At 40.7% G+C, this 25,519-nt stretch overlaps 3 protein-coding genes across 3 annotated transcripts in view; 1 reads left to right on the plus strand and 2 right to left on the minus strand.

The window, feature by feature from the left end:
* LOC128739289 (cdc42 homolog) overlaps positions 1-7,477 on the minus strand; it is a 30,752-nt gene extending 23,275 nt beyond the window's left edge. The window contains exon 1 of the mRNA XM_053834768.1: positions 7,337-7,477. The gene's annotated coding sequence lies outside the window, so the exon portion shown is untranslated. The remainder of the gene's footprint in view (positions 1-7,336) is intronic.
* LOC128739478 (uncharacterized) lies at positions 3,924-5,680 on the minus strand. The gene is made up of 4 exons (XM_053834971.1): positions 5,441-5,680; positions 4,896-5,245; positions 4,485-4,813; positions 3,924-4,348 (listed from the first exon to the last, which is right to left on the minus strand). The coding sequence occupies exons 1-4, from the start codon at positions 5,678-5,680 to the stop codon at positions 3,924-3,926; spliced, it is 1,344 nt and encodes a 447-aa protein (XP_053690946.1).
* A 6,555-nt stretch (positions 7,478-14,032) lies between the features above and the next one.
* On the plus strand, positions 14,033-16,132 carry LOC128741229 (T-complex protein 1 subunit zeta). The gene is made up of 2 exons (XM_053836875.1): positions 14,033-14,253; positions 14,476-16,132. The coding sequence occupies exons 1-2, from the start codon at positions 14,117-14,119 to the stop codon at positions 15,932-15,934; spliced, it is 1,596 nt and encodes a 531-aa protein (XP_053692850.1). The 5' UTR covers positions 14,033-14,116; the 3' UTR covers positions 15,935-16,132.
* Positions 16,133-25,519: the final 9,387 nt, after the last annotated feature.

A 25,519-nucleotide genomic window follows, 5' to 3' on the forward strand; every position in this document is an offset into this window, starting at 1 on the left:
TTCCAATGCAATGTTGAACAGCAAGTTCGATAGTCCGTCACCTTGCTCCAAACCATCTAACGTCACAAACGAGTCCGATGTCTCACCCGCTATCCTGACGCTTGATTTTAAACCATCAAGGGTAGCACATATCAGCCTAATCAGTTTTGTTGGAAAACCATGTTCAAGCATAATCTGACACAGCTCGTTTCGTTCAACTGAATCGTACGCCGCGATTCCGTTATCGTCTCAAAATTGCATGCCACGATGTCAACAGGTAACTATCAACACTCTTTGGATTACAATTTGCAGCGTGATATTTAACCGCCGGTAACTCCATCACATCAACTCGATAGCCCGTCACTTTGCTTCAAACCGTCTAACGTCATATATGAGTCCATTATTTCCCTGACTATTCTGACGTTTGGCTTTGAACCATGGAAGGGTGCACGTATTAGCCTAATAAGTTTTGTTGGAAAACTATGTTCAAGCAAAATCCACTGCAATTTTTCTCGCTTAACCGAATCGTACGCCGCTTCAAAGTCTATGAATAGCTGGTGAGTCTCAATTTGAGTTTTCTAAATAATTTGGCGAAGACTGCACTGGTATTACCAACAAAGATTTCCTGCTACGACCATTGGTATAGCTATAGAGGGTGCCTAGGGGACCAGGCTCCCTCCAAAAATTTTCACCGTTGGAATTAGAAAACCGGAAAAAAAAATTCAGTGTATATGTCCTCAAAAAAGATTCCCTCCTAATGGTGAAGTTGCAAAAGAAGGCTGAAGGTTAACCTGGGAGTGCCTATGGAAGATACTAATGTCCTAGCACCTGATCTCTAATTAAATCAAACGAGATCTTGGGATACTGAAGACCGATAAAGCCGCTTACAGGGTGTCGATTATTCAGTGAAAATAAAATTCCCTGACTTTTCCAGGTTTTTCCAGATATATTTCAAAAAAAATTCAGACGCAAAATATCTCGTTAATTTCCCTTTTTAAAGTGTTCATTTGGCTTAATTGGTTGTTTACTCTTAAATTATTATTTTCTAGTAAGTTCGTTTTTCCTTTTCATCTTTCAATGCGAAATTTCTATGTGCAAAATTAAAACTAATTCGAACTTAATTAACGCACATCGAAATTAAAGAATTGAGCTAAATAAAAATTGCAAGATGTCTTTTCGGAAAAATGAAAGTAGTCTGCTGGTTTATCCAATTGCCAAAAGGTGGTGGGATAAGCCGTTTTGTCTATTTGATCACATGTAATGAATAGGTAAATCCGTTTCAAACATTTAGCTATGCAAAACAATAAATATAGAAGTTGTTGTTGAAGAAGTTGATTAGAAGAAACTTTCTGACCCCAAGCCCGATTTGTCTGAGCAGCTATTTCGATTTGTTGGGAAAATTTACGGAAATAATTGTTCGTCAGGAATTTAAAAACTTTTGATGACAAATGACATAACGATAAATCGAGCAACGCAGCATCGTTGCATTATTTGCTTTTATTCGACCTAGGTACTTGCAGCCAACTTTTGATATTCAGGAAAATTTCGGGTTTGCGACTCTATCGACTCTCTGCTCGCAGTCTAGTTTCAAAGATAAGACTGATTTGTTGTCAGAATGTTGAGGCTGAGATGGTCTTTCATTCGAATATGCTTAAAGCGTGGGTTTTCACTAGTGTTCGACATGAGAATAAAAATTAAATTCCGGGTTCTGACTCGTTCAGGTTGAATATCGTAGCTAATTTTTACAGACTGATCTTGGTACAGTTTGATTAGTCCTCGTTCCAATTACTGTCCGATCTCGGTCCGGAAGTTTGGAATTATCTAGAGGCAAAATTTGCTTGTTTTAAATGCTGTTTTTTTCTAAACATAAATGAATATTTGTTCTCCAAGCATCGACGAGTGTTTTAACAATCTTGCTGAATTGGCCGCAGTGAAAACAGAAGAAGGATTCTTCCATCAAAGTATGCGGTTTGCGTGTCAACATCCACCAATCTGGTATGAACTTTTTATGTACATCTGTACAAAAGAAGCAAATTTCTATACACAACTTTTGATCTAAATATTCCATTAATATCGAGGAATCCAAAAAATATTAATAATAATCAATTAGATTGTTAGCCCTTCGCTTTAAACCCAAAACCGATCAAATCGATCCAACCGTTGATTTGTACACAGCAGAATAGCAGAATGCAAGTAAAAATAACATGTCATATTCTATTTGATTTGGGCACACGCAATGACCTTAAATAAAAAGGTGCCGGATACTTGAAGGCGATGCCATAACTTTTCCGGTATATTTTCTTCCCATGCCAAAAATCCCTGACTTCAAATGAAATTCCCTGACATTCCCTGACTTTTCCAGGTTGAAACGAATTTCCCTGACATTTCCAGGTTTTCCCTGATTTTCCAGGTAATCGACACCCTGTGTAAGGACCGTCTACCGGCAGAGGTTTATAAATATGGCTGAGAAACGCTGAAAACAGCACTACTGTTCGGATAGAACGGTAAACCTTTTTTGTAGCAGTATTTTGTTGTACAGCTCAAACTGAAATTTGGAAGTTTATTAATGTTACAAAATATTTCTTTCCCAACTTTTTACAACTCACAATAAATAGTTTTCGCCTATGTTTTTCCCTCCGTGCACTCACGATTTCTTTTACCAATCTTATTGTTTTTGCCTGCTTCCTGAATCTTATTTTATAGTTCACTAATTAATTACTGGTTATTCTATTAATCTGATCAATTTACCTACGATTTTTTTTGTTTACTATTCTTTTCTTCGCAGGTTGCATACAACAGGAACCACGGTTGCTGTAGGTAAGGTTTTACGAATATTGCTATTAATATTGATTTATATTTTCTCTTTTCAGCTACTTACAGGTGAATAATCATTAACTGCCACTAAGCATTCCTTCGAAACCACTTCTTTTTTAAATAGGTATAACAATTTCGACTCCAATCTTCACTAATCTTGCAAATAATCTTCCGAAAGTGTACAATATCTTACGAAAGTGTACAAATTTTCTCACTCATTATCGTAATAGTTCCTTTTTGATTTGATTCCTTCCCGCTGTCAAGTCGCTGCCAGTTGAAAGGGTTCATACTGTTTCACCTTCGGCTTTTACACCGTCGGGCTGCACGGTGCGCTCAACATATCCCAGCCCGGCCCGTAACATCCGGTGGGTCTTCCGGAAGTCCCGAATTTACCGTAACCTACCTCAAGCACCGCCAAGTTGGCTACAGCACGACGGAATATTCCTTCAGCCGTTCGGACGTTCGCTTGCCTGATTCGTCCGTCTGCTCCCTGGAACACCAGCTCGACGATGCCTCTGGTCCAGCACTTCCGGTTCTTCCCGTCGACGATGAATACCAGATCATTCACCTCCAACGGCTACTGGTCTTCGAACCACTTTGTCCACTTATTGATAGTTGACAGATATTCTTTGGTCCGCCTTTCCCAAGCCTGGTTCCTGCGGCATATACGTCAACGGTCGAGAATTAATCGCGTCTTCCGTCTCCGCAAGGGCCGTCAGCAGCACACTTCATCTGTGAGGGTGCGTCCATCATCCAACGCTTTCATACTTTCCTTCACCGACCGCACCATCCGCTCCCATATTCCGCCCATGTGCGGGGTGGCTGGCGGAGTGAAATGCCATGCTGTCGATGCGCTCCCTAGAGCTTCTGCGCATCCGTAGTGGATTTTCTGCATTTCGTTGGCGGTACCTCGGAAGCACGTAGCATTGTCCGAAAAGATTTCTGTCGGAGCTCCAAGTGCTTTGCAGAACCTTCGGATGGCTATCTTGCAAGACTGGGTACTGAGAGTATGGACGACTTCCAGGTGTATCGCGCGTATGGCTAGGCAGGTGAACACTGCGACTTACCTTTTCATCTTCTTCCGGTAGACGGTCACTTCGATGGGACCCAAATAGTCTATGCCCACCGCGCTAAATGGCCAAAGCTATGATGTTACCCGCTGGATCGGAAGCGGACTCATCCGCGGAGCTACTGGAAGACAGCGATGCACTTTGCACCAAATGCACTGTCGCGTTACTTGGAAAATTACTTCGGATGCTCGGGATCCAGAACCGCTGGCGAAGCTCATTCACCACGGTCTCCCGATTGGCATGTCCAAATTTCTCGTGGTAAACTTGAATTAGCTTTCCCGTCAGCCCATGCTTTCGAGGGAAGATGATGGGAAGTCTCTTATCGAACGGTATGCCGGTCGACGTCTCCATTCGGCCGCCCATCCGTAGAATTCCGTCCTGAACTAGGACCGGTGTTAACTTATAGATGCTGCTGGATCTCGCTAACCTTTCGGGTTGCTGCTCTGGCTTCAGTGTCAAGTTTGTCGTCAACACAGGCAGCTCGTCTGGAAAACCGTCGAACTGCGCTTGTTTTCACAGAACAGAATTCCTCCTGGCTAAGAGGCTTTTGGACCGAAGAGTACTGAGCTTTGATCAGCAGCCGTTGCTTTTCTGTCGCCTTTGTCGTGACAATCCGCTTACCATTCTTTTTGCGAATGCAGTTGCTTATAAATCGCAATGCATATGCTGTTCCCCGCAGCAAGGTAATCCATCGGGAACATCTTTCGTCGTTGATCACTTCGTGAAACAGCACCAACCCCCTTGCTTTCTCGGTGGTGTCACCAATCTGCGTATCGGTAGATGGCCATTGATCTTCGGACTGGTGCAGGAATGATGGACTGGTGAACCACTCACTGACGCTCTGTAGTATCGGATTCCGACTCAATTTGGTCAGGACGTCGGCAATGTTGAGCTTCGTTGAAATCCACCGCCAATCCGTCGCTCGTGTCAGTTCCAGGATTCCTCCGATCCTGAACGCAACAAACTGCTTGAAGTTTTGCTGATTAGAGCGGATCCAACTGCACACGGTCTTAGTCTTTCCAGAAAACACACCTGTCGATTTTGAGTGTGTGCGTTGTCAGGATGGTTTCGCTCAACCGCGCACCTAGGACGGCGGCCATCAGCTCCAGCCGGGGAACCGACTGGCGTTTCAGCGGGGCTACTTTGGACCGACACATGACCAGACTGCATCGCACTACTCCCTCAACTACTACACGCAAATACGCAACACATCCGTACGCATGTTCGCTGGCATCGGTGAAGACATGCAGCTCGATTGATTCGACAATGGAGGAAAGAGAATCGCCGAGATAGCAACGGGGGATACGAACGCTTTCTACGTCCGACAACAGACCTGTCCAACGCTTCCACATATCCCAGCAGTCGCTGCCGATCTCTTCGTCCTAGTCACAGCCGCTTCGCCATAAGTGTTGCACAATGATCTTCCCGTGGATAGTGAACGGTGAGAGCATGCCCGGGGGATCGAAAAAGCTGATTACGCAGCTGAGTACCATTCGTTTAGTAGGTTGTTTGTCCCCACGTAGATACGGAAGAAGCTCATCACGAAGCTGCGTCGAGAATTAGAATTCATCACCAACCTGGTTCCACGTAATTCCCAGCACGCGTTCCTTCATCGTCATTTTATCCTGGGTGAAGTGCACAAACAGAGCTGACTTTTGCTCACCCAGACTCTGCAGCACTTTGGGGGAATTGGAAACCCAGTTCCGTATCTCGAACCCACCTCGCTGGTGAATATACCGCACCTGCTTTGCTCGATCTATGGCTTCTTTAACAGTGTCGACGCTGTCGAAATAATCGAAGTACCAAACAGGTTTCATGGGGGCTCGGGCAACTATGGATCATATTCCCTGCAGCACTGAAAACCGAGGACCTTTAGGGACGACATTTTGAAATAGCTAGAAACAAAAACAATGGTCCGAGATGACTGCCTTGCGGAATCCAGAAGTGATAAAAAATATGCAGACAATAGCGAAAACAAAAACCGATTCAAGCACTCGCGTGTAAACGTTAGTTGCAATTATCTATGATATTGACTTCCCAAACAAAACGTTTTTAAAGATTTTTGGAAGAAATCTTCTTGTCATTATTTTGGTCATTCGACCTTAGATACTGGTCATTCGGTAGGGTTTTTTTTTATCACCAACCGTCTTGTACATCTACAGATCTTTCAGTTTAAAACCGGGTATAACATGGTAAAAATAGTTGGCCGAAAAATATACGTTTAGAACAGGCTAACCCATGTGTATTTAGGTTCAGTGCGGTCCAGTTCGCCTGCTTCAGGAACTATCGAATTGCAATTAATTATGCCAGAAATGTATGATTGTAAAACTGTTCACGCACCTTATATCAAAAATCATTTATGTTGTCATTCCGTTATTATCGCCTGGCCAAGAAAATCTCCAGCCAAACCAGTTATCAGTTTCAATTTTTCTCTTTTTCCCCTAGAGATAAAATCGCACGACAGATAACGGTAAATATCAAAATACATTTTTTTTTATCAAATCATTAGTAACACACGTAGCCACAGTTTTAGGTTAAACCAAAATAGCAAGAAAAAATTGTTCTGTAATGACTTCTATGGAAGACCGGCTAGAAAAATTTCCATTCTATTGGATGTACCATTTTTCCGGCTGAAGCCAGCTGGACAGTCCGTCTGCCAGTGGAAAATCGATAATTCGTTTGACAACTGCATCCGACCGCACACATCCCTCGGTAGCCATTGACCTTTTCTTGTACGCTTCGTTTCGCTGATATTCTTCTAAAGATGACTCAAACTAAAATTGCGTAAGTTATGAACAGGAGCGAAACCAAAATCGAGAATCAAATTCTCCTATGCAGTATACCATTATATAACGTCAGCTTTATTCTTTACTTTGAAGAACAATATTTTTCTTATGCATGCATAATACCCTGAGCCGAAGAGAAATTTTGTCTGCAAAAAAATAACGATAAGCCTTTAGCCTGCCACGGCAGCAGCTGCTGTTAAATCCAGCAGAATTCTATCCGCAGGAAAGCCTTCAACTATCAAAAGCATTCCAGCTTAAACCAGTCGGCAGACAGTCCCAATATTCGCTTCAAGAATCGCCTTTCACCGTTTCCGATTCCGCAAACGCAGCGAAAAACAATAAAACATTCATAAAAATTCATTAAATTCCACAAACGCCATTTTAATTTTTTCCCTCTCGCTCTGGCTCGCGCACTTGCGACACTACACTTGTCACGAACTGCTCTGTCCAGCTGCAGTGCCATTTCACTCGCACTAGTGGGGCTGGGCTGGCTTTCCGTCGCCGCTGCTGCCAATGATTTGGTCATCAGCTCTGCTGTGAGGAATTCGTCCCCATAAGAAGCACAGGCGAAAAAAACACACAACCGTAAAGAGAAACCGGATTCGAATCGCACAAGGTCCCGCGAGAATGTGAAACAACTCCTTCGTTTTGTTGGGTTAGTTTTCGTCCTCCCCCGGAGACACTTACTGCCGAATTTCACTGCGGATCGCTGGCGAAACTCTGGGACTAGAACTTCCGGAACAAAACTCGACCACTTTCCTTTAACTTGGGCAGGGCAAACGCGCGACGAATCAAAAAATTCAACCGTATCGAAACTCGCTTTTCACTGCACTGACTGACTGGATGATGACGAAAGATAATGAACTCTGCTGCTGAAAAATGCTATATTATGCAGTTCATTACCGGGCAGAGTTGCCAATAGAGTTGTTTTTAAAACTTCAACGAAGTTTGGGAAGGATTAGAGAAACTAGAGAGTCGACAATAAAGATTGCTACCCAAGTAACCACAAGCATTAACGCATAACCCCATATTGGCTGTAGCTCGGCATCGCTAATACCAGACAGCGGTATATCAGCAATTCGCATGGTTAAAACTTTTGTATAAACATTGCTAATGCGTTTAAGTATTATCGTAAATTAGCATTATTAAAAACACTATTTGCGTATATAATGTTACAATATGTTGCTTACAAGCTTTAGGACAAATCTTTAAAACGTACCGTAAATGTTAATAAAATTCTTATACCTGACTTCGTTTTTGCTTATTTACGGCCACTGCTCATGCTCTGTTTCACCTAACTGCTGCTGTCTTTTTTCAACCAATTGAATTCTAAAACGAACTACGAACGACGATTTAAGTATGACTGATTACAACACACTCATCTACAGTAGCTGTGGTTGAGATGTCAAAAGCGCCAGCAAATGAATGATGCAGGGATACACGCACCAAGGTTCGATTCTAATCAGGGATGGTTCGATCACTTTGACTTAATTTTGATTCATTTGAGAGTACCGTCTCAGCCGAGCAAAATTTGACAAAGATATGTATGAGACATTTATAGAACAAGTTATTATCTACAATTTTGCTGAATAAAGTTTTGCTGTATCTTTTGTAGTTACGGCGCTACAATGCTAGTAACTCTAAACTAAATGAACGTTCATTTAGTTAATAAAGAGGTACTAGCATTGTAGCACCGTAAATACAAAAGATACAGCAAAACTTGATTCAGTAAAAATGTAGGCAAAAACTATTTCTACAAATGTCCCATACATCACATTGTCAAATTTTGCTCAGCTGAGACGGTACTGTCAAATGAATCAAAATTGAGTCAAAGTGATCGAACCATCCTTGATTCTAATTAAAGGACACATTTGAAATGCGAAATAAAATGTGTTTCATTCATCGTAAATAATGGAACGCATAGCTTGACAAGCTGTATTAGAAACTGCGGATTTGAAAAATAAATATGAAAATATATTCATTTTTGTCTTTTGACATGCCGGGCAAAATGATGTTTTTATATTTTTTCACAAACAAGCTAAAAATAACGATATGTCGATAATGCAGGCGAAACGATGTTTAATACACGCCGTAATGGTGCTTTAGCAATTGCTGTTACAATGCAGCTTTAATTTGACAATAGTGGGGCCCTTTTCCACTTTATTACGGCATTAATTGTACATGTAAGAAAATTATACATTATATTATATGTTTTGTAGTGCACTATAAAGCATTACAATTGAATTGATATAAAGCTTTATGGTTACTTGGGTAATTTCGCGACTATCCAGCTTTCCACGAGCGATAATGGCGGCTATTGAACACAAGTGGGCACAATCTTTTGACATTCATTGCAGGAGCGTTGAGTTTGCCCTGGCGGAGTTACTATGGAAACATCCATGATCGTTTGTTGTTCGAGTGTAAAAATGTAAACATTGATTAATTTTGCAGATCAGCTGAAGTGGAACATAACTGAACGGATTCAAACTTTTGTAGTGGTTTGCAGCCAAGGGGTGTCTCACTACGCAATTTTGCCTTAGCTTTTTACATCATTTGCATTCATTGCAAAAATGCAAGCGCGATTTTGTTGCTGCAAATTTTTTTTATTGGCTGCAACCGTGGATGCAAAGCGATATTTGCAGTGATTGCAGCATTTGCAGTGAATATATTTAAATAAATCTAGTGAGACGCCTCTACACTGAGAAAACTTTTCGTATAGTTTCTATGTGTCCCACACATAGATTTTTGCAATGTGCCTAGTCAATAAACTTTATTGGCCACACAGTTTTAATTTATGGGTACGCGAAACTTTTGCACATACTATTCACATGCGTATATTTTTTATGTGTATAACTGCACATACTATTCATATCCGTATAATATTGTCAATTGCAAGGAAAATTGTACCATCCAAAGTGCGATATCGCTCATAAAAGTGCTATTTTGCAATAAATCGTTTCGGTATCTTCGGCGCACTTTTTCGTCATATTCCAAGCAATAAGTGCGCCGAAGATACCGAAACGATTTAATGCAAAATAGCACTTTTATGAGCGATATCGCACTTTGGATGGTACAATTTTCCTTGCAATCGACAATATCTATGTGTATTTCTTGGCGGATTGTGTTTATATGCGGCACATGATTATCATCTAGAATTTCATATGGAAATTTACCATTAGTTATGTGCAGAATATTTTGAGTGTAGTTTGCGGCCATAATTTCCTGAAATTATCGGTTAAAAATACTTATTGCAATCGTGCGAATTAAACACTCGAGTGCACTCAGAGGCAAACATTAACTTCATATTGGTCGAGCCATTGCCAAATTGCTCGAATACCGTCTCGGCTTGATGAGAAACTTTCCGTTGCGTATTTAGTCATTCTCACTAAAGTTTGTGAAAACTGCTAAGCCACAATCCATAAAACTTATTATCCGTTCATAATAAGAACATAATTCCTCTTCAGCTGATCTGGAAAATTAAACAATGTTTACATTTTTACACTCGAACAACAAACAATCATGGATGTCTCCATAGTAACTCCGTCAGAGTGAACTCGACGCTCCTGTCAAAAGATTGTGCCCACTTGTGCTCAATAGCCGCCATTATCGCTCGTGGAAAGCTTGATAGTCTGTATAGCAAGCAAGAGAAAAATGAAGGATGGCAACCCAAAACAAATTTACATTCACGTTTGCATTAAATTTTGCATCCAGCTTTTTACGCGCTATAATGGCGGACGCTATAAATTGTGTTCGTAATATGCGAATCTTTTTGACAACTCTGCATAAGGTTCCATAGTCAGCCTTTGTAATGGCAATCTGCGCCTGAACTTGTAAAAAGTACGGATGTTTTTCACGTATTTGAAGCTGTCTCCGTCTAATATTAAGAACGCATTAGCTCCTTCTGCCAGACTACTTACGTTTAGCTGCTTGTTAAAACAGCTTTTCTTAGAAAGGCGATAAGGGCATTTCAACTCAACAGTAGCTATTCCACAACATTCGCATTGCATAATGAAATCCGGCGTTGCAGCCAGGTAGGGCTTGTCTTTATATATAAATATCCCACACTCGTGAAATTTAACACCACGGTGATCCTTGAACTCCTTTTTAAACGATCGTTTGGCTTTCGGTTCGTTTTTACGGCCATAGCTGGATGCTTCCGTGTCAAGCTCTGACAGATAGGGATGACAGATTTTTTCAAGAGAGACATTTTATTTGGCACGATCACTGATGATGCATGGATGCATTCACTCATTAGTGAAGCTGTAATTCGACCAATCCTTACCCAATGCCACAGCTGACTTCGCGCTTGCTGCCTTGTAAGCTCCTCGATCTGCTGTATCTCTGACGCGGAGATATTGATCAAGACCATATTGCATACTCTTTTGATACTCTCCAAGCTTTCTCCCTCGTAGGCTGGATCGAACCAGTTTGCCAGCAAAATATTTCTATTTAAGAAGATTTCATCCGGAACTCCGTCTGAACGACAAGTGTTGCACGTGATATTATTATCACCACAAAACTTTTTAACAGCTACTGGCTCAGCATCATCGTTCACCAAGCTGGACACAAAGGAGACGAAACTTCTACGGTCGGCATGGATTATTATGTCATCCGTTCTGGTTATTTTGAACCCGTAGTCGATTTCTTCTACTGGGTGGTAGAGATAATCTTTTATACGTTTAGCTGGACGTGCCCAATATGATGGTAACTCTGTTACACTCAACTGTGAAGTGAAATAGTCAAAAAAGCAAGTGGCGTAATAGTTAAACCAACAAATCTTATACGTTGTGGTCATAAAATGTAAGTTAGCCAAAGCGTATAATAAAGTTGCGACGTGGGAGCACATCTTGCTAACGCCGGCTACGCAGTGACAATGCGCGCAGAGGATGTTACCGTCTTTTTGAATAAGTATCCATGTGGTTCACAAAGATTTATTCAACCTCATGGAATGGTACACCTGAAACCAATTTAATATAGTACCGTGGACCCCCGTTCGTTTGACCATTTTTAATCTGAACACTTTTTAATTTGAACCCCGTTGGTTTGCACGACGTGCAAATTAAAAATGGTTCAAACGTCATACTCAATATGACATCATTTGCTTATGCAGACAATGCACATAAACACGATTTGTTTGTGCTGATCTAGCGTGTTTAATCTGCTTCACATTGCGTTTTCCCAACGATTATGGTAGAAATCCAATCGGAGAATGAATATTCGCTGCTTGCAACTGCCAACTGAATCAAGCCACCAAAACAATAACAAAGAGCAGGGCAGCCATTTCACACAAGTTCCAGCATATTTAGGGTTACCAGTTGTTCAAATTAAAAACTAACCCCGTTAGTTTGCATGAGGAATCGTTCAAACGAACGGGGGTCCACTGTACTTAGTTTTCTTTAAAACATTCATTATCATTACCGTTCCTCGCACGACATGTAAGTTGTTAATTAAACCACCTGCGACGTTTGAGATAAATCCGGATTCAAATTTCCGGTAGGCTTCAATGCTTCGCATGTTTTTTTCATGTTTTCCGGAAGATGACAATGCTTCTTTTATAAGATATTCTATTATGTGGCCTGTTGTTACCGTAGTGGGAAAATCCGTGTTGTTCAAGGTGGCTTCGTATGGATCCGTGAAATTTATGGCTTTTATTTTTGCGATATATCTTGCCTGTTCTGCTGCCGGCAGCGCATTCGCATAGGCGGAGAGCTTACCAATGACGGTCGCGTTCATTTTTTCGAATTAGTTATACGAAAATGGTTTATTTTTTGATTTTTCAAAATAAAACTTGGTTGTTAGCGTAACAAATTTGAAATTTATTTGTTTGTAAACAAACCACTGGTAGACGTCAAGATTTGATGTATGCAGAGTTGTCAAAAAAATTGTTCGCATATTCTTCTTCTTCTTCAGCAGCACAGAGCCGGGGTGGCTCGTGCTGTTTCAAGCACTCGTCTTCATTCAACTCGCGGTCTTGGGTCACTCGTCGCCAATTTCCTAGTCGTCTCAGAGGTCGCAAATCCCTTTCGACCTGGTCGAGCCATCGTGCACGTTGGGCCCCCCTGTTCCTGGTGGCGGTGGGGTTGTTGAAGAGGATTATTTTCGTCGCACTGTCGTCCGGCATCCTTATGACGTGTCCGGCCTACCGTAGCCTGCTGACTTTCGCTAGATGTACGATGGGAGTATCCCCAAGCAGTGCCTGTAGCTCGTGATTCATACGCCTCCGCCACTCTCCGCTTTCAGTTTGTACTCCGCCAAGTATCGTCCGCAGCACTTTCCGCTCAAACACGGCAAGGGCGCGTATGTCCTCCGTAAGCAGCGTCACGGCTTCAAGTCCATAAAGAACTACCGGTCTAATAATGGTTTTGTACATTGTTAGCTTCGTGCGGCGGCGTATGCTTCCTGATCGTAGCGTTTTGCGAAGGGCAAAGTAGGCCCGATTTCCCGCCTGGATGCGCCGCTGGATCTCCTTACTAGTGTTATTACGCATATTACGAACACATTTTATAGCGTCCGCCATTATAGCGCGTAAAAAGCTGGATAGAAAGAATGGCGTCTACAACAGTTTTTATTGTGGACATTGAAACTTATGGTAAATTTAATGTAAAAGTGTCTCAAATTCAAATTTTATACATATTTTTGTTTCTTTTTTAAACAATAGAATGGCCATATTTCATCACAAATTTACTGCCTTTCTTAATTATTTTGTTTTTTTAGCTTAAAAAATCACCATAAAAGGACGATAACTTTCACAAAGTATATTTGTGGGCGAAAGAAAAGGCAAAGGCTGAGTTTAGAAACCTGCTGAACCCCCCTCCCCCTTCCCCCGTACTTTATACGTCGCAAGTCGATTGTTACGGTTTTCAACTGCAACCTAGACTATAGTAGAAAAATCCGCTATTAAGTTTGTTTATCAGCTCTTGGGAGAGAACTGGTTTGAAAAACTTAAAGTAGCTTAAACATCGCTTATTTAAACACCATTTGAGTGCCTGCTTTATGCAGCTTTGATCACCTTAAGCCAAGCCATTGCTCTTGCAATTCACCTACCGTTGTTACTTGGGCCGAAACAAACCCAATAGAGCTTGCTGACGTTTATCGTACGCACACATCGACGAGCGATTTGTTGTTGCTGTTGTTAGATTTTACATTGATTTTACACGTTTGTTTTTGTTTTCCCCCAGTTATACCCCGGTAAAAAAACATACGTTTGAGTGATAAACGATAAGTTTTTGTAGCCTTTTGCACTGGGCTTAGCAAGCTCTATGTTCGATGAAACTTGAAAGATCCAAGAAAATCGTACAAAAATACTTTTCAGTGCAAATCACAGTGAACGCGCTCCAGTCAAGCTGTCAAACACGCACCTTTTTTTCTCGTTGCGCATGAAAAATCGTCCCGTTTCTTTGCTTTTTACTGGTGTATCGTGTTTGAAGCAGCATTGAAATACTCGTTGTTGGCTGAATATCTGTGAAAATGGCTTCAATCAGTCTGTTAAACCCGAAAGCGGAATTTGCCCGTGCCGCACAGGCACTGGCCGTTAACATCGGCGCAGCCAAAGGCATCCAGGATGTGATGCGAACAAATCTCGGTCCAAAGGGAACGATGAAAATGTGAGTAGCCACGGGTTGTACGCCTACGCTTCAGGTGGAACTGTTTTTTCCATTATAATGATTATAATGCATTAAGATTAAATTTTTACTATTGTACAATATTAGGGAAAGTGAGAAATTTTGACTTTGCCAGGAAACTATCTGAAATTCCTATCATACAGCGTCTTATGAGTGAGTCATTGAACATAACCTCGATTGCGTGTTATTTTTTTTTATTCAAAGGTTGGTCTCCGGTGCCGGTGACATCAAGATCACGAAGGATGGAAACGTGCTGCTGCATGAAATGCAGATTCAGCACCCGACGGCATCGCTGATTGCACGGGCCAGTACTGCGCAGGATGATATGACCGGCGATGGAACTACGTCGACGGTATTGATTATCGGAGAGTTACTCAAACAGGCGGATATGTACATCGCTGACGGGCTGCATCCACGAATCTTAGCCGAGGGATTCGATCAAGCACGAGCACAGGCTCTGCAAATTTTAGACGAGATGGCCTGTCCGATTGAGGTGAACAGGGAAAGCTTGCTCAACATTGCTCGCACCTCACTGAGGACCAAGGTTCACCCACAGCTGGCTGATCTGTTGACGGAAGTCTGTGTTGATGCTATCTTGGCTATTCGAACGGAGGGAAAGCCAGTGGATTTACATATGGTCGAGTTGATGGAGATGCAGCATAAATCGGCCACCGATACGCAGCTGGTTAAGGGAATCGTAATGGATCATGGCTCCCGTCATCCGGATATGCCAAAACGCTTAGAAAATGCCTACATTCTGACATGCAATGTCTCAATGGAATATGAAAAGAGTGAGGTCAACTCAGGGTTTTTCTACAAGACGGCTGAAGAGCGTGAGAAGTTTGTCCTTGCGGAGCGGGAGTTTATTGAAGAACGTGTCAAGAAGGTCATCGAGCTTAAGCGCAAGGTTTGCCAAGGAACTGATAAGAGCTTTGTTGTAATTAATCAGAAAGGTATCGATCCGATGTCGTTGGATATGTTAGCCAAGGAAGGGATTATGGCTTTGCGACGAGCTAAGCGTCGCAACATGGAACGGTTGGCGTTGGCCTGCGGTGGCGTGGCCCTTAACTCCTTCGACAACATGGATGAGACCAACCTTGGATATGCTGGAGTGGTCTATGAACACGTTCTTGGAGAGAATAAGTATACTTTTGTGGAGGACTGCAAGAATCCGCAATCGGTGACGATTCTTATGAAGGGACCCAACAAATACACGTTGACACAAATCAAGGACGCTGTTCGTGATGGACTTCGCTCCATTCACAACGCAGTGGAAGATCGTAAGCTGGTGCCGGGAGCTGGAGCTTTGGAAGTTCGAGTTCATAATAAACTGAAGGAACACGCGAAAGATGTGAAAGGAAAAACTCGTCTAGCCATCCAGGCGTACGCTGATGCTCTGCTCGTCATTCCGAAGGTTCTGGCCGTAAACAGCGGCTACGACGCGCAGGATACCATTGTTCGGCTGCAGGAGGAAAGTCGCCTGGACGGAGATCCTATTGGGCTAGATCTGTCTACCGGAGAGCCGATGAAACCGGTAGATATGGGCGTGTTCGATAACTACATCGTCAAGAAGCAAATCCTCAATTCGTGCACCGTCATAGCCAGCAATCTACTGCTGGTGGATGAGATTATGCGTGCCGGAATGAGCAGCCTCAAGGGATAATTTAAGCTGGCATAGAAGTTTCTCTCATAATTTTTACATTGCGTCAACGTATTAAGCACGATTTTGTTCATCTAACCAGTTTCGCAGCGTTCGGCACGCTTGTTCTATAATTGTAACCTTACTAAAAATGCAACCAGCAGAGTGCGTGGTTTCAGTTCATTTAAACATAAATAAAGCCTGCACGCGTAATTTCTAGCTTGAAACTAAAAAAAGTAATTTAACTTTCGATCCGTTTTCCCTACTTCCAGTCGGTAAATTAACAGTTATCAATTTGCCTAATTTCGGTGGTGTACCTATATTTGTTTGTTTACTGGCTTGAAAAAAGTGGACGAGCTTGGACATGATTCCGGGTGCTTTCTATATGAATACGGGTAAAATACCGTTTGGATCTGGGGTTACCCCACGGCATTCTATTCGTTTAGTTAGTAAACAGTTGGAAATGAAATGGATTGTGGTTCTACGTTGTAATTACTTTTGTGCAGTGTCCAGTTTAGCTAAAGTAAAAAAGCAAAACCTTGGGCATAACCGTCTTTAGGCATTACCCGTCTCTATCGACAGACTGCCCAGCCGGCTGTTAGAGTACAAGACAGTTACGGGGCTAGTGCAGGCAGCACCGCCTAGCCGAGATTCGAATATACGAGGACTGGCTTGTTAGACCAGCATCGTACCTCGAAGCTAAAGTATGAAATGTCATTTTGGTGCAAAGTCAGAAATTTAGACAAACATCATTTGAAGGAGCTTCATGTGCTTTTCCTTGGATCACCATGTCAGTGTTGTATCTTTCCGACTGTCGCAGGTTTGTACGGAGAAAGATCTAATGCCTCATGTCCATTTAGAAAAATGGATTTATTTTAAAAATTTCATAAATATATTGACATTTGTCAGGAGCAGGAGTAAGGTGCTCAAGTAGGTATACTCACCACTGTTGTTGACATCCGAAATCCGAACTGCCCCAAATTGTAATGGACGTTGTAATCACAGCCGACCAAGAGAGGTTTGTTGAATGGCCTGAAGTCTTCAGAAGTCCGAATTCCTTTGGTAGAATGGTAGAAGTACTTCGTCCACATAGCCTTGAATTGTCCTGCCATCGCTAGGTGTGGTTGTGGTCACTAGTGGTCGGTGTTAAATCATACCAGACCAAGACGCAAAATAAAAAAAAATAAAAAAAAAATAGTTAATGACAGCAAATGATCGAGAATTTTCTAAGATATGTACAGGGATACCTCGATATAAGACAATTTATAATTTCTAAAAGTTGTCTTATATCGAAATTGTCTTATATCGAAACATGGTTTTTTTAAAAATAAAATGCATTAGCGGTCGCCAGTTTTGCTCTGTGTTATGTGTTTACGGTTTTTGAACTATTTATTATTGTTATTTGTTATTTATTATTTGTTATTGTTATTTTTTACTATTTTTGGGGTTATTTTGAAATAATGAACATCTTCATGGCACCGATTTCAGAATGGAAAATCAGCTCTGGTATCGTTATCAGCTATGTCAAAGGGATTTGTTTCGATATAAGACAAAATTGTCTTATATCGAATTGTCTTATATCGAGGTTGTTTTATAACGAGGCTGTCTTATATCGAGGTATACCTGTACATTTTACTCTAATCAGACTACATAAATGTTGCAAACAGCCAGCGAGTTATGAGATGATTTCGAACGATTGATTGTTATAAACCATACAGAGCAGCAAACTTTGAACGCGTTTTTCTCGAAATCAAAGTTTTGTCACTTGGCTTGGTCTGACTAAACACCGGCCAAGTATGAAAATGAAGAAAAAAAAACTATTAGATAGGTATTTCCAAAAATTACTTAATATTTTTCATTAAAAACGAAACAAATATATGTACAACGTCGTTCTTTCATAATTTGGACATAGATCAATGAAGCCGTTGCGTAGGTTATACCCAATACCATTCCTTAGTCTAAGGCTGCCATCCTTTTATCGACCCCAGGTATCAGGTATCAGCATCTTTGGCTCGAGCAGCACGTTCCTCACAATCATGTGGAAGATTTGTGCCTTGCTCATCTTGCCCGTGTCATCATTTACCTGATGAGGACGGGAAGGAAAACAGGAGGGATATGAAGGGGTGGATGAGGAATTTAGACAAACACAAACACATACATACCGAGAGATTTTTGTACCCCCGAGGGGATACTGCAATCCTTGGTAGTTAACTTATCAAAAGTACACCCCCTGGGAGGTATACTCATGGTAAATAAGAGCTTCTAGCTCAATACCGCTTTCGGTGAGAAACATCAAAATGTCTCGTAATTTTAGTTTCCTAAAATCCGATTCATTTAAGACGTAGGATCCACAGATCCTATGACGCAATTGTGCTACTGCAGGACAGTTGCAAATTACGTGATATGGTGTACCGTAGTCGAATTCACATAAATTACAATGATAATTTATATGATTTATATGCCATATGATAATTTAGTCTGCAGTGACCAGTCAGTGATCTGACAAGAATACTGCAATTTACCTTTGAGTGTTGCAAAAGAAATTTCGCAACCTTCTCACAAGGCTTAACAATGAAACTTTTCGTTTGACGACAAGTTTCAAGATTTTCCCAATAACGTACATGTTCAGATGAAAACCAAGATCGAATCTTTTGTTTTATCCAACATGCCGCAATTGGTAAAGCAGGTTCCGGTCCGAAAACCGACTTTTCTGCTCCAGATCTTGCTAGTTCATCAGCCCATTCATTTCCGGTTATACCAGAATGGCCAGGAACCCAAACCAGATGAACGGCATTTAGAATGCTTAGTTCTTCTAATTGGGTGTGGCAGGCGATGACTGTTTTAGATTTAGAATTAGCCGCACAAAGGGCTTTTATAGCGGCTTGACTGTCAGAACAGAAGTAGATATTCTTGCCTATCAGTGCAAACTGAGCTCCGCACGTAATTGCACAGATTTCAGCTTGAAACATAGTGCAGTAACCACCCAACGATTGACATATATTACCAATACTAATGCAATATTCAAATAAACGTTTAGGTTTTTAACGAATACATGAGATGTACAGTACAGTGTTTGTCGCACTAACACAATAACGTTAGCCACTTTCGGTTCCGCCTTAAACACATCCTTTGAAGATGGTTTAGCTTTGTCTGGAGAGTCACAACTTCCCCTCTCTGCCACCATACAAGACAAGCATACGCCAGTATTGGTCTGACAATGACCGTGTATAACCAGTGTATGTATTTGGGTTTAAGCCCCCAAGAATTACCATTTACCAATTGCTCGTCTACATTGCCCAAAGGCCATGCACGCTTTTTTAAAATTCGGAAATCAATATTTGTGGACCAGTCAAGCTTAGAGTTGAGAATCAACCCCACGTACTTCACCTCGTTCACAACATCAACATCCGAATCGTAAAAGCGAAGAGTGCGAGCTCCATTGGTATTTCTATGTCTTGAAAATAAGAAGATAGATGTTTTGCTCGGATTTACCGAAAGTGCAGTTTCACCACGTTTCCACGACGTGTAGTGCCTGCTGCATTAAGTCAAATAATGTGCTTATGCACTTTCCAACTACTAGGGCACGCTATGTCTGAAGGGTGCGATTATGCAACTTTCATGTACACAAAAGTTTCTTTCACAACGTGTTAGGGTCTTTTTCTAATTCCCGTCATAATAAGGAAAGCCATTCTAATTTTCATCATTTGCTGGATGGATTTAGTGAATACTCCAAAAGTTCTTGTACTGATTTGACTAAAACACACTTACCTTCCGATCCGTGAACTTTGAAATCACTGAAAAGCGACTATTAAAGCATATTATTGAAATTACGCAACTGACTTTATTGCTAGAATTCGTCGTACCGTTTTAAAATCCGTCCAACAAAATTTTTCATCGTCCGAACTAAAAATCACAACAATGTTTACGAAGCTAACGCGCATGTATTTGTGTAGGACGGCATGACAAATGTTATTCTACAAAATTTCTGCAGGTCAGGCAAGTTTTTCTGGCTGTAGAATAACGACAATGCCTTGCAATATTCTTGGGATATGGCGGTTCGGTTTGGAGTAAGAATACTAGATGTGGTCCTCGTAACGTGTCGTTCTCGACTATATTGTACTGAAATATTTCTTCCTATGCTATGTGTCGTACGTTTTACGCTATGCGCTGTGTCAGCGTATAATTGTCACCGTTCGACGCGGTACAGTCCGTTTACGCTTATACAGCATAACCGATCCGCGTCGCGCTGAACCATTTCAATCATGAGCGTCCACCACACGCCCTATTTACATTTTTTAAAAATTGTTATCTATAGTTAAGAATTTTTAAACTAAACAAGGAAATATGAACTAGGATTTATATAATGCGTATTATTCCCATGTAATTTGAAAGAACTCATTATGAAACAATCGTCCACCACACGTCCTATTGTTTCAAATTATATGTATTATTATATTCATTCCTTATAACTTTTTATTCTATTTTTATGTATTATATCCTCTTTACCATTGATCTCTACCCTTATATTTGGGTCTATGTCCTCTACTACTCTGTATGGACCTATAAATTTATTGTCCAATTTTTTACCTATTTCATTTTTAATTAGGACTAAGTCATCTTTGTTATAACATTTTGGTACAATGTTTAAGTTATTTTTCATTGTTCTTTTCATCTTGCTAGAAAGAAGGTTTTCTCTTATTTCTTGATGGCATACTTGTAACTTTAACGTCAATTGCTTGCTATAGTTGTCTATGTCATAAATAGGCACTGGATTATCATTTGTTAAATTTGAAGGCATGTTACTATTTTTTCCGAATACTAAATAAAAAGGTGTGTATCCAGTGTTAGTGTGAACGGTATTGTTATATGCGAATGTGTAAAATGGTATCCAATGTACCCAAGAAAATAATTTTTCGTTACAATAGATGCGTAAAAAGTTTCCTAAACATTTGTGTGTGTTCTCCAAAGAACCTATAGTTTCATGATGGTAAGCTGTAGAATTTAGTTTTTGAATATTCAATAATTTGGCAATGGATGTAAACAAACTCGACATAAACTCTGTTCCTCTATCCGACGCAATTCGTTGTGGAACACCATATTTTAAAATAACATGCTCCACGAATGCTTTAGCTACTGTCTCTGTTGACTTGTTAGGTATCGGTGTTGCGGTTATAAATTTTGTTAACTCGCATTGCGTTGTTAGTATATATTCGTATCCATTGGTAGGTATCAAAGGACCAACCAAATCTACGTAGATTTTTTCAAATGCTGTGCTTGCTGTTGTCGTAATGATCATTGGAGTTTTTCCGCATCTTCCAACTTTTGATATCTGGCATTGCTTGCATTTTTTAATGAAATTCTCTACATCGCATTTCATGTTTTTCCAAAAATATCTTTTGCTTATAGTTGCAAGTGTGCGTCTAATACCCGCATGTCCCGCTGTCGGTAATATATGGTAGTCGTTTAGTATTAAAAGCTTTGACCTTTCGTCTGTTACTTCTTCTATTTGCTCTCCGATTTTTATTAAAATTGGTAATGTTTTTACTGATGATGGTCGACCATATATCTGTAGTTCTTCATATTTTTTAATGACGTCATATGTCTCCTTATTATTTTTGATGATTATATATTTTATATTATTAATTTTTGAATATTCCGCCACCTTCGACAACATTGCCCGTAGGTCAATTTGTGTCCTTTTGAGGGGAATTTCAATTACATCTGTGGAGATTTGCATGCTTTTTATGTTATCTTTCATTACCATTTTAACGTATTTGTCTTGTTTAGACGAAGGTTGATCAGTCCTATCGTCATTCGCTTTTTCGCCTTTAAGTTTCGAAGCTCTGGTAACGACTAGAACAGTTTTCCCATGAAGTGTTTTCAGGTCTTGAATCGAAATGCGTGACAACGCGTCCGCTATCACATTCTCGCTTCCTTTCCTGAAAGTTACTTCAAAATCATATTCTTCTAAAGCTAACCTGAATTTTGTTAATCTGCTGGAGGGGTCAGCTAAAGTAAAAAGGTAAACTAATGGTCTATGGTCACTGTAGACTTCAAATCTTCTTCCATACAGGTATGGTCGAAAATGCTTGATAGCCCACACCATAGCCAATAACTCCCTTTCTATCGTACTGTAATTTGATTCGGCTTTATTCAGAGTCTTGCTGGCATATGCAACCGGTTTGCCGTTGCTATTAGATAGCACAGCACCAATCGCATATCCAGACGCATCCGTATGTAAGTTGAATTTGTTGGTCTCCGTTAGATCCGGGTAATCCAGTACTGGTGGATTTATAAAACATTGTTTTAAATTCTCGAATGAGTTGTGGCATTCGCTACTCCATTCAAACTTTACACCCTTTCTGGTCAACTTGTTTAACGGTGTGCAAAGCCTAGCAAAGTCTTTTATGTGCTTCCGATAGTAATTTGCGAAAGCAACGAATCGCTTGACTTCATCCGCAGTGGAAGGGATCGGCCATTTTTTCACTGCTTCGATTTTAGCAGGATTAGGCCTGATGCCTTCAGCAGATATGTAATGTCCCAGGTATACTAAATTTTCTTGCAAAAAATTGCATTTTTCGGGGTTTAGTTTTAAATTTACCTCTCGCAATCTTCGGAAAACGTTCGAGAGATTTTTGTTATGCTCTTCTAGATTTCTACCAAATATGATGAGATCATCCAAATATACTAAACACTTCTCTCCATTAAGACCTGCCATCGCTATGGTCATTAGTCTTGAAAATGATGCTGGGCTTATTTTTAGTCCCATTGGAAGCCTTGTCATCTGATATTGTCCAGACGACGTCGAGAAGGCTGTTAGTGGCCTATCCTCTTGCTTCAAATTGCATTGGTAGTACCCTTGGGACAAGTCTAAATGCGAAAAGTACTTCGCTCCTGCCAATGAGTCTATGACCTCCTCTATATTTGGGAGTGGAAATGTATCGTTCTCAAGAACATTGTTAAGTTTCCGATAATCAACAACCAACCTCCATTTCTTTTTGTCATTCGCCGACTTTTTTGGCACTAGTAAAATTGGGCTATTCCATTCGGAACTAGTCTTTTCAATGACTCCATCTGACATCATCCTATCAATCTGGTCATTTATTTCCCTTTTTTGCGCCAGGGGAAGGCGATATTGTTTAGAAAATATTGGAGTTGTGCCATCCTTTATTTTAATACTGGATGTGTACTTATCCGTTACTGTTAATTTATCGTCTTTTAAGCAAAACACATCAGCGTATTTTAAGCATAGCCTCTGCATCTCTGCCTGATCTTGTTTTGTCAAATGTTTCAAGTTCAACTCATTTAAAAGTTTACTTGCTCTATTAGTATCGTATTTTGGCAGTTTAATTTTTCCTACCACATTGTAATCCCTTAGATCCTTTGTTTCAATATTTTTTGTTTCAATGCAAATTTCCTTATTTGCTATATTAATAATTCTTACGGGTAATTTCCCTTCTTTTGGAACTGATATTGAATTTGCTATGAAAACATGTGGCACTATTTCTTGTTGTAGTACCACACAAGTACCCGTCACACCGGTATCAACGTACCTTACCACCTCAGTACGAGCCGGTATAATGTAGCATGTTTCAGTTTTTGGTTGTTGCAATCTCATCTCCATACCCACAAAATCAACAATGGCTCCAAATTCTCTCAAAAAATCTGTGCCAATCAAGCCGTTAACTGCATCCGGCAAGCTCTCTATAATATTAAATTTAATGGGATATTCCACAGACTTGTACCCCACAAAAGTGTCAACGGATCCCAGAGTACGGGTTACTCCGTTTACACCACTGATTTCTAATGTGTGTGAATTATTGATATTGATAAATTCGGGAAGACATCTTTTGTCCAGAATACAACAAGATGCTCCACTGTCAATTATGAGTTCTATTACTCTGCCAAATAATTTAAATTTTGCTCTGAGAGCCTTCTTCGCACTAAAATTAACGAAAAAGATCGATTAAATGTGCCTCTTCTACAGGTTGTTGTTGTTGCTGTTGTTGTGTTTGTTGTTGCTGTTGTTGTCGTTGCTGAGGTTCGGCCATATGTGCCACATGTCCGTTGTTCCTCCCGCGACTGTTATTTCCTCGGTAGGTTTGGTTGGTTTGGTGGTTATTGTTATAACCATAGTTGTTATTGTGTTGTGTACCCCTACCACGGTACCTAGTGTTTCCTCGGTAACCACCACGACCTCTAGAGCTTCCTCGGCTTCTCCAATTATTTCGATCGTTGCCCCTATAGGGCGTTCTTCCTGATGTGCACCATAGTGCCATCATATTTTCTAAACTATTTTCAGTTTTTGGAGTACTTTGGCACTCCAACGCATCCGATATCGCTTTATTTAGCGATGTCGGATTCCGTGCTTTTACGAAAAATTGTGTTGAGGGATCTTTCAATCCCTCGACAAATGCCTGAACCGCTACAGGTTCGACAATATTTAGGGCTGCCGCCTCACTTGGGAAAGTTCCCATTGAAACGTGTGCGGCTGCCAATTTAGCGGACAGGTTTTCTATGTCCGCGCCGAACTCTGCGATTTGCTTAGAATGTTGTTTTTTCAATGCCATCTCCTTTTCCACCGCTCTCGGTGTAATCTTCACCGAAAATTTTCTTTTCAGTGCATCAAACGCCTCGGCGGTTGTTCGGGCATTATCGATTGCCCCGTGGGCTGCGCCTACTAGTCTTGTTTTTAAAAATTTCAGGACGTCTGCTGGTGGAACTCCGTTGGAGTATTCCTCCAGCAATTCGACGGTTTCAATAAATATGGACAGTTTCGATGGTTCGCCATTATATCTGTCGACTACCTTCATGGCCAAGCTAAGGTCTAGTTTGGTCGCCATTTCGTAGCGTTCTTCTTCTTCGAAGTCTGAAAATTCTTCTTGAAGAACTTCCTCGTCGTCGTTTGATTCCTCTGAGTCTTCTTCGTTATCTTGTATTTTCGAATTTTCACCCTCACCCCCTTTAGTGCCTTCAGGGGCTAAGGTGTCGTCTAGGTTAGCAGGTACTGAGCCAAGCAGCTTATAGCACTGCCTAGCAACAGACTTTAGTTGTAGATATCTTCTTTTAAATTGGGCTTTAGTCTCTATTGCTTTACATTTGTTTACGGCCCTTTTTAGCTCTTCTAATATGGTTTGGATTTCCTTTATTTTCCTTACCTTAGTGCCTGGTTTATAATTGGCATGTTTTTTTAAATTAGCATGTAATTTCCCTAACGCATCTCCTGCTTTGAAAAATTCTTCCATTCCAGTGATAGTGCCTAAAACAAAATTTTTTTTTTTTTTTTTTTTGTAAAGTAATTTATATTCTTCTTTTTTTACTAATGGATACTTCCCAATTATTTCTCTGGTTATATTTGAGATGTTCTATGGTCATCACATTTGACATTTTTTCCCCGCAGCAGCCGAAATTTCCCATATCTCGCTAGTGTGAAATTTTCCATCCATCCGAAGCTGGAATCATCGAACGAAATTTTCTCTCGCAGTCATCGTCTGGTTGATTGAAATCATTTCCAGTTGTACAACTGAATCAGCACTTTTATCCGTAGAATGTATGTCGATGTACGAATGCAACGTGGAAGCTACTTGGGACAGCACTACACTTTTTTTT

The sequence above is a fragment of the Sabethes cyaneus genome, chromosome 3 (genome assembly GCF_943734655.1).
Source record: "Sabethes cyaneus chromosome 3, idSabCyanKW18_F2, whole genome shotgun sequence".
Taxonomy (NCBI): Eukaryota; Metazoa; Arthropoda; class Insecta; order Diptera; family Culicidae; genus Sabethes; species Sabethes cyaneus.